The 10,184-nt window shown below is 40.7% G+C and overlaps 1 protein-coding gene across 1 annotated transcript; it reads left to right on the top strand.

The window, feature by feature from the left end:
- On the top strand, nucleotides 1-3,648 carry atp5f1b (ATP synthase F1 subunit beta). The gene is made up of 10 exons (XM_079858382.1): nucleotides 1-180; nucleotides 805-978; nucleotides 1,086-1,260; nucleotides 1,412-1,533; nucleotides 2,062-2,246; nucleotides 2,343-2,501; nucleotides 2,594-2,716; nucleotides 2,793-3,005; nucleotides 3,096-3,297; nucleotides 3,402-3,648. Exons 1-10 carry the CDS (start codon nucleotides 75-77, stop codon nucleotides 3,497-3,499), a joined length of 1,557 nt encoding a protein of 518 aa, XP_079714508.1. The 5' UTR covers nucleotides 1-74; the 3' UTR covers nucleotides 3,500-3,648.
- Nucleotides 3,649-10,184: the final 6,536 nt, after the last annotated feature.

Genomic DNA, 10,184 nt, shown 5'->3' with positions numbered 1-10,184 from the left:
CAGTGTGAGGCGCAAGCGGCACCATATATAAGCTCGCGAGCCTCTGCCCCATTCCACCTTCAGCCATTTTAACGATGTTGGGAGCTGTGGGACGCTGCTGCACCGGGGCTTTGCAAGCCCTTAAGCCCGGGGTGACCCCCCTGAAGGCCCTCAACGGAGCTCCAGCAGCACTGTTTTCTCGTAAGTAGAAATAATTGTTTTTTAGACTGATTGCTTTTAGCTCAGCTCTTCTGACAGCAAACGTCACCGCCAGCGCGAGACTGCTAAATGGCAGCATGCGGACAGCAAGTGCAGGCCGCAAAGTTTTTACTGGAATATTTTCAATGATTGCTTTCGCCTGATGCTCTGCGTGTATGTTGATTTGTGGTAGATATATGCTGCCATAATGGAATACTTCATTTAATGATAACAACTAATTCTGGTTGGTAGGAAAACGGGAATGACCTTTATGTGTCATGGAGAGGAGGCTCGCGCTGCTAGCTGTGTTCGCAGCTCGCGAGGTCATGGCTCAGATAAACGTGGAATAAGATCACGAGTTAATGCAACCTCGTTTATGAACCTTCACAAGTTTTAAGTGCATATTGCAGGCGGTTCCCAGCAGATTTTGAACTGCTTTATCTATACAACATCGACTTGTTTTGGTGCATTCAATTGCCTGTTTTGATTTCTCAGGTCAATAAGCAAACTACATCGACACGACTTTCAGAATAGCTTGTATTTTTTTTGTAATTTGGTTTAAATTACAAATAGGTAACTTCTGTCAGTTGCATGTGATCCTCAGCTGTTCCTCTTCCTCCCCTTCAGGCAGGGATTATGCCGCTCCTGCCGCTGCTGCTGCCGCCGCCAGCGGGCGTATCGTTGCGGTCATCGGTGCCGTAGTGGACGTCCAGTTTGACGAGGGTCTGCCCCCCATTCTCAATGCCCTGGAAGTTGCTGGCCGTGGCAGCAGGCTAGTCCTGGAGGTCGCTCAGCATCTGGGTAACATGTCTAAAGCTTGACTGAAACTGATCGTTTAATGCTAAAATCTGAATTGTAAAGTCATGATGAATTTGTACATGCAAATGATAGTTTTTGCTGTTCTTTAGGGGAGAGCACCGTTCGTACCATTGCTATGGATGGTACTGAGGGACTGGTGCGTGGTCAGAAGGTTCTTGACACTGGTGCCCCCATCAGAATCCCTGTGGGACCTGAGACGCTTGGCAGGATCATGAATGTCATCGGTGAACCCATTGACGAAAGAGGACCAATTTCCACAAAACAGTGAGTATATGAAGCGCACTTAGCAACCTTGTTTTTGCTAGCTAATTTATGGCTGTTATGCCTCTTGTAAAGTATATAATTGTCCATTTATCGTTGAAGATATATTTGTAGCAATGTCTTTTAAAGTTTAATATTGTGATCTGTTCTTCAGGACTGCCCCAATCCATGCTGAGGCACCAGAATTCACAGACATGAGTGTCGAACAGGAGATCCTGGTCACAGGAATCAAGGTTGTAGATCTGCTGGCCCCCTATGCCAAGGGTGGCAAGATTGGTATGTGTATATATACACTACCATACAAAAGGTTGGGGTCTGCAAGGTGTTTTTTTTTTTTTTTTAATTTTTTTTTTTTTAATTAAAGTGACTTATTCCACAAGGATGCATTAAATTGATCAAAAATGAGAGTAAAGTTATTAATGTAACTTAACAAAAGATTTCTTTGTCAAATAATCATGAGAAAATTATTAAGAATTAAGCAGCCCAGCTGCTTTCAACATTGAGAAGCATTACTAGAATGATTTCTGAAGGATCATGTGACACTGAAGACTGGAGTAATGATGCTGAAAATTCAACTATCACAGGAATAAATAAGATTAAGATATTAAGTTGTAGTAAAATTTCAGTTACAATACAATTTTATTTAAAATGCAGCTTTTATTTTATTTTAATTTTTTTCAAAAATGTTGATCTTACTGACCCCAAACTTTTGAATGGTTTATTATTATTTATTATTAAAATTCAAATTGTAGCAGAACATGTTTGTTTTGATTTTGGACTAAAGGCACCTTCTCATTTCTTCAGGTCTTTTTGGTGGAGCTGGTGTGGGAAAAACTGTATTGATCATGGAGCTGATCAACAATGTGGCCAAGGCTCATGGTGGTTACTCTGTGTTTGCTGGCGTGGGAGAGAGAACCCGTGAGGGAAACGATCTCTACCATGAGATGATTGAGTCTGGTGTCATCAACCTGAAGGACACCACCTCAAAGGTAACTTGTAGATCTAAATATCCTCTGATACAGTAGTTAAATTTGGTCCATCCTGAGAACTGCGGTAAGTTATGAGGTCCTCTTGGTTCCCGCTAGGTGGCGCTGGTGTACGGACAGATGAACGAGCCCCCAGGTGCCCGTGCCCGTGTGGCTCTGACTGGCTTGACCGTTGCAGAGTATTTCCGTGACCAGGAGGGGCAGGATGTGCTGCTCTTCATCGACAACATTTTCCGCTTCACCCAGGCTGGATCAGAGGTCAGTTTTGGGATTGTTTAGAAGTTTAAACTTGAATTCTGTTAGTCTGAAATTAGCGTTTTATAGATTGGGTTTTATTTCTGTTTTCATAGGTGTCTGCCCTGCTGGGTCGTATCCCCTCTGCTGTGGGTTATCAGCCAACTCTGGCCACTGACATGGGTACCATGCAGGAAAGAATCACCACAACCAAGAAGGGTTCAATCACATCTGTGCAGGTATGCCTCCTTTTGTTTGCACAGCACACTCCTGCTTCCTAGATCTCATGTTCTTCAACGTCGTTGTTTCTCATAGGCCATCTATGTGCCTGCTGATGACTTGACTGATCCTGCTCCTGCCACCACATTCGCTCACTTGGATGCCACCACTGTGTTGTCCCGTGCCATTGCTGAGCTGGGCATCTACCCCGCCGTGGATCCACTGGATTCCACCTCCCGTATCATGGACCCCAACATTGTGGGATCTGAGCATTATGATGTAGCCCGTGGTGTCCAGAAGATCCTCCAGGTGAGCGCCAACGAGTATAGGCTTCATCGGAGCACTTCACTCCATTTTGAATTCCAATCCATGACCTTGTTCCTGCTCTTCTCTGTGTAGGACTACAAGTCCCTGCAGGATATCATTGCTATTCTGGGTATGGATGAGTTGTCTGAGGAGGATAAGCTCACAGTGGCTCGTGCACGTAAGATCCAGAGGTTCCTGTCCCAGCCCTTCCAAGTCGCTGAGGTCTTCACTGGACACGCTGGCAAGCTGGTGCCCCTGAAAGACACCATCAAGGGCTTCAAGGCCATTCTCAATGGTAGGTCAAGTCCTTCCGTTTGTCTTGGCTGTTTTTATTAGTCTCTTTTGGGAATATAATACTGTTTTTATTCAGTGTTGCTCATAGTGTTTGTTTTTCCCTAGGTGAGTATGATCCTTTGCCCGAGCAGGCCTTCTACATGGTGGGCCCCATCGAGGAGGTCGTCCTGAAGGCAGAGAAACTGGCTGAGGAGCATTCGTAAATGAGTCTGTTTAAATGTGTCAGGGCAGGTTGAATGAAAGAGGGAAGCACTTGGTTTGTAACGTCACATTCAAAAACAAATTGTATCTTTATCGCTGGTCATTTCTGAAGTTATATTTAATGATGGAAATAAAACTGTCTTACCGTGAACTGTTTCATTGTCTATTTTTGTTTAATTTTAAGAAGTTGGCTGTTGTCCTATAAACTATATCATATGATGCATGAATTTCTAAGGCCTCTAAATCAACTTTGTTAAAAAAAAAAAAGTGCCTTCTGCACTGTAATACATAGTTTTGTATCTGCTATGAAGACTTAAGCATAAGGAACATGTCAATATTTTACATGTTCAGCTCTCAATCATGTATTGTCCAGAGCTTTGACATTGGGAAACAGAATGACAGCTGGTATTTATATGCATATTATGTAAATAGAATCTCATTGATTTACATAAGCTATATCATTTTACACTGGACATATAAATGACAATGAACTTCATATTCTCACAGTTTTTTTTATTTTAAGGAGCAGCTGCTGAATTAAAACAGTGGAATAGACTTATGGAATAAATGGTTATTTACAGTAAAAAAAAAAAAAAAATTAGTTGTCATTGTCCTTAGAACGCCGTTCTCATAAAGGTGGGACAATTTATCTAATTGATTCTGGGACAAATGGGATACCATGAAATTGAGAAAATAGTTGGCACGTAAATGTTTAGAATGCTGATGATTGACTATCTTGCCACACCTTTTCGCACAACAGTATATTTTTGGTCTTTGATAACTGATAATGTATCAGCATATGCATTTAGTGTCAAATCTCCTCGTGCATAAAATATATAATCCAAATGGAGATGTTTAGAAAACCAACTACCACAATTTCAGAAAGTCAAGTCTGTAGATTGAGCAACCTCTTCATATATGTATTTTAAATAGCAAGGCCTTTGAAATTGACTGTGGATATTCTGCTAAAGTCACATTCTCCCTGTTTGCAAAAGTTTTGGTGCTACAGTCTAAATTTGGATCTGCTGTCCCAGCAGCCAAATGAACAACTGGCCACATGGTGGAGCCATTGCGCTACAAACGGGAATGTGGCTGTAGCTGCTGTCAAAATCAAATACTCCATCAGCAGTGACCATGTTGGTGGTCCATATGAGAATGACCTCGGTCAAAACGATATGCATGTATTAACTAAAACCTGTACTAATAGTCTCTGCAATTATTGGTTATAATCTGGAACTTAATACTGTACTCACTCAATGTAATTGTTACAACAGCACTTTTAGCAGTAGACAGTCAGAGGTGCAGGTGTAAATTGTGCATCTCACCCTGGGGAGTAACAGGTACGAGCTGCACAGCTGAGCCGGCATGTTCAATCCACATCGCAGTTCACCATCTGGCATCTCAGAGAAATTCGCTTTCATAACCTTTACAGAGATTAAACACATTGGAAGGTGTTCACACAATACGTACAACACAAGGACAATGCAGAAATGTGAAAATAATATATGTGAAATGATTACACAGTCACGCTAATCTTGAAGAATCCTGGCTCATGCACAAGAACGTTACACCAAAATGAATATACTCCCTCTTAAAATATAAAACAATAAAAATAAATAAATAAACTATAGGCTACCCATGAAATATAAATACTGTAGGCCTACCCTTAAGAAATGTGCTTTTTCCAGGAAGCTAGTCATTATTGATCATTAAAACTATTTTAAAATTAAGTTTAGAAGAATTTAAGGCCCTTTGTGCAGGTAACAATCGATTTTTATTTTTAATTATTTCTTTACAAATCTAATAGGCCTACCTGGTCACAATATACATACCGTTCAAATGTCTGGGGTCAGCAGGACATTAATAGGCTTACTTTTATTCAGAAAGGACAAATTAATTGATTAAAAGTGACAGTAAAGAATTTTTTTAATTGTTACAAAAGAATATATATTTAAAATAAATGCTTTTCTTTTGAACTTTCTATTCATTAAAGAAACCGGAAAAAAAAGTTACACGGTTTCCAATATATATATTTTATACATATACAAAAGTATATATATATAAGCAAGACAACTGTTTCCAACATTAATAACAATAAAGCATTTCTTGAGCACCAAATCAGCATATTAGAATGAATTGACTTTTTCAGCTTTACCATCAAATGAATAAATTACGTTTTAAAATATATTATTTTAAACTGTAATAATATTTCACTATATTACTGTTTTAACTGTATTTTTGATCAAACAAATGCATGTAGCTTTGTTGAGCATAAGAGCTTTCAAAACATTTACAAAATCTTATACCAAACTTTTGAATGGTAGTGTAATTTCTTGCCTTTATTACCAAGTTCTTAAACAAAGTGAAAGCTGTATAAATGCTCTCACATTTCATGTTCTCCAGATGGACTGTGGACACTCTTGATGAACATGATTTTCCCAGCTCCTCCTCTCAGGCATGCTGCCGCAGAACAGGCTCCGCTCGTGTCCAGATGGGCCAAGAAGCGTTCTGAAGCCAGTTACAGCCTGTGATGAAAACACACTTCTTGCCACGGACTCAAACTTTCTGAAGCTCCTGGTACAATCTAACCAATTGTAAAAAAAAAAAAAAAATTAAAAAAATAAATAAAAATAATTTTACTCACAATAGGTACACGGTAAATAAAATCTGTCGTTTTTGCTGAATATTCTTGTCAGTAAAAAAAATGTAAACCTATTTACAGAACAACCTGTACATTTTACCGTTTAAAACTATTTACACACACAAAGCTGGTAAATCAAACAGCACTTTTCTGCTGAATTAGCAAGGCCATGATGCAGATTAAATCGTATGTAGGCCTACTTTTAACATACTAAAATGAATACTCATTTTCATGGACTTTTAGTTTGTATTCCTCAGTTACCTCCTGTGTTACCTTTGCTCTAGTTTCCCGCCATTATCTGTTATCATGGATATTAATTTAACGAGCACAGCTGTCTTTATTTAGTTCATTATGTATTAAAGTCCCTTAGTTTGTTTCAGTCCTTGTCCAGCATTGTTCATGTTATGTTTGATACATGCTGCCTCGTGGAAGCTACCTGACTTTTGTTTATCTACTTTATTTTGTGTTATTTGAAGTGTGACCGGTTCATTTTCCTATCGTTATGTCTATATCATTTTGTTAATAAACCCCTATACGCTGATTTCACGCAGCCGCCATTTTGAAATCGAAAGTGAGGCTCCGGTGGGAAAACCCCCGGAAGTAAAGATAAACAACAATGGCTTTGGACTACCAACCTGAAGCTGCTGCCGCGATTTACACTTTTGGATGTTAATATCCAATATAGGATATTTATATAGTTCATTCCTGCTTCTTTTTTTACTTTCTGAATAATATAAAAAAAAATATTTTATTTATAAATGAATTTCACTGTATATAGTCTAAAGTATGAAAGAAATGTATGTACAGTTTTAGAATTGACAAAACATCATTAAACACAACAATACGCCATCGCATTCACGACTCTCCTATGATTAAAGGCGACACTTCCGGTTTTCTTCCCACCGGAGCCTCGCTTTCGATTTCAAAATAACGGCTGCGTGAAATCAGCGTATTGTACGAGCTGAGTTGTCTATGTCCTCTCTTGTGTTATGGCCGCGGTCGTAACAGTGACAGAATACTGGAACCAGAAAAGAAGATACAGTAGGGATGGGCAAATGAAGCCTCATGAAGCACTGAGGCTTTCCCTGAATGTTTCGGGAAAAGATTTGAAGCATCGTCGAAAACAGCGCTGTCTTGTGGCAGGTCAAATTTATAGCAGCCATGTTTATGAGTAACTGAGTGCGCAGCGCCGTTGTTTGATCCATTAAGCACAAATAAAAGCCTGACAACGCTAAATGTTCAGTTTTCTGATAATATGATTCACATATTAAAGTGTGGCAATAAAATAAATGTAACAATTATATTAATAGCCTACTAATTATAAAAATTCCAACAGGGTTGCTTGATGCAAGTAAATGTTGGTCTAATTATTTTATGATTTCTATGCTGTTTATGTGTCAGAATATATGATCATGTAACAGGCTATAGGCTTATTTATATTTAAAAAAAATGTTAGTAAGTGGAATTAAACTTCCAAAAACCTGTAGAGTAGTGGTCTGGGTTCAAACATTCCGACACGCAAAGTGAAGCATTCACATGACTGGAAAAAAGTGAGGCTTCGTTTTTCGTTGATCACGTGTTTCTCTGAAAACAATACGCGCTCCGGCACGGAGCTTCATAAGAAATTGCGCTGCGTACTCGATACACGCTTTGAAGCTTCAGTGTCAAATATGTAACATCACTAGGATATAGTGTCCCTCAATGTTCCACCTATCAACTTTAAAGGGCAGAAAAATGGAAAGATTATTTTTATTTTTCAGGGTGGCTGTTGTCTGGAAAGGTATATTTATATAGGAGTTTATTAACATCTGCCACCACGCTGACTGTGATGACCTCACCCTAATGAAGGAATTTTGGTGCAGGCTGGATGATGAGATACGATTTGTCTTGCCTTGAGGAGACCCCTGTTGGAGGCTGGAGGAGTACATCTACTTCACGCTATGGACTGATCGTTCCTCGTTCACTGTGGGCGAAGTGGAAGAGACCATCGCCATTGTCCAGCCCCACCTCGCACCTGTCACGCAGCTAAGCCCAGAGACCAGCTAATCATCTCCCACGCTGATAACGGATCACAAACCAGAGCCCACCGCAGACTGGGAGCTTACGCCCACAACGGACCCTGAGCCAGAGCTAATGAAGAGCCCATGCAGGAGCCTAAGCCTGCAGCCACGCCTGGCCCGGAGGTTGAACCCCATCACAAGTCTGACCAGGAGTGTGAGCCGGCAACGCCCATATCAGCGGCTGCCCTGCACGCTTAATAAACAAACTCCAGCTGGTCCAAAACACAGCAGCTCGAGTTCTTACTAGAACCAGGAAGTATAACTATATAACCCCGGGTTCTGTCAACACTGAATTGGCTCCCTATTAAACATCATATACATTTTAAATCTTGCAAATTACTTTTCAAAGCATTAAATGGTTTAGCTCCCCAGTACTTGAGCGAGCTCTTAACGCATTATAGTTCTTCGCGTCTATTGCGATCTCAAAATTCTGGCCAGTTGATAAAACCTAGAATATCAAAATCAACTGCAGGCGGTAGATCCTTTTTCCTATTTAGCATCTAAACTCTGGAACAGTCTTCCTAGCATTGTTCGGGAAGCAGACACACTCTGTCAGTTTAAATCTAGACTAAAAACACAATCTCTTCAACCTGGCATACACATAGCACATTATCAATTTCTATAATTCAAATCATGTAAAATGATTTTTAGGCTGCATAAATGAGGTCATCCGGGAACACTTCCCATAACACTTGGTGTACGTGTTACATCATAAGAAGAATGGCATCTACACTAATATTAGTCTCTCCGTTTATCCCGAGGTTTACCGTAGTCAGCCGGATCTGGGCTGTATCCGGATCAGATGAAGGACCTGCGCCTGGACACGACCACAACACAGCCTTGAAGTGTCAGCAGAGACCATGTCAACTAGACTATCCCCTGCGAAGACCTCATTGACATGACAAGTTTTTTTTTTCCCAGGCAAAAGTTTTTCCTCTCTGTACAGATGAAAACAACGTTATCAAAATGATTCCAATTCACACGGATCTGTACTATCACGCTGTATTATGCATGCCAGACAAGTAATTCGACCCAGCCCTGAATCATCTGTGCCCTCATCACCGCTGGTCCTACCCAACATGGTTATCATCGCTGACCTCTCCCTCATCCACTGAAAAAGTCAGCCAGCACTTCAGACCCGCCTCAGCTGGTTCCGTCAGCCCCTCATCTTCTTCCCTAATGCCTTTCTGTATGGATAAGCCTCTGGTCTTACGGTCGCTAGCTTTGCCCACGCAGGTGGATCCCCTGGCTCTGCCTCCAGCCACTGATCCCATCACTCCACCTCGGCCCGTCGACCTGCCGGCTCCACTTTGGCTCCTCTCTCCCTCTGCTCCACCAGAGACCCTCGGCCTTATGGCTCCACCAGGCTCCATCGTCCCTCCGGCTCCACCTTGGCCATCCGCTGCGCTCTGTCTCTATGCGCAGCATGCAAGTGCATAAGGAAACAACCTCATTTTATTTAGAAAATTATTTTTTTAAACATACTTCCATTTGAATTTCGACTTGAATTGACTTTCGAATGATTTAAAAGATTTTGGAAACTCATTGTTTGATTTTTATGATTGTTAAGAGTGCAGTAAAGAATAGAGTTTATCAGGTCAATCACATATAGAGTGTTGACCGTATTAATCTGAGTGTGGAATGAGGCAGAGCTACAGGAGGATCTGACCTCTGAGTTAATGATTCAGTTCTGTCTGTGTATTTGGTTTCTGTGTAGCGCGCACTCATGCTTGTTCTGCCGCAATACAACTAAATATTTTGCACACAAAAACGAAATATGTAATATCTCCCTACAACATAGATGGGTGTTTCACTTACGTAAAATGAAATTCGTTTTATTGGTCAAGGCTATATCAGAGTACTATAAAAGTGTTTTATAAAATGGTGTAGATCAGTACCTTTCAAACATGTTGATTCTGCAGTGCATGATGGGTTACCCTGTCCTGTTCCTGCAGAACAGTAACATGCTGAGGTGAATGACCTCGC

Source organism: Squalius cephalus (assembly GCF_949319135.1).
Source record: "Squalius cephalus genome assembly, chromosome: 22".
Lineage (NCBI taxonomy): Eukaryota > Metazoa > Chordata > Actinopteri > Cypriniformes > Leuciscidae > Squalius > Squalius cephalus.
The sequence above is the reverse complement of the archived record's forward strand: the minus strand, read 5'-3'. Positions and strand labels throughout refer to the sequence as shown.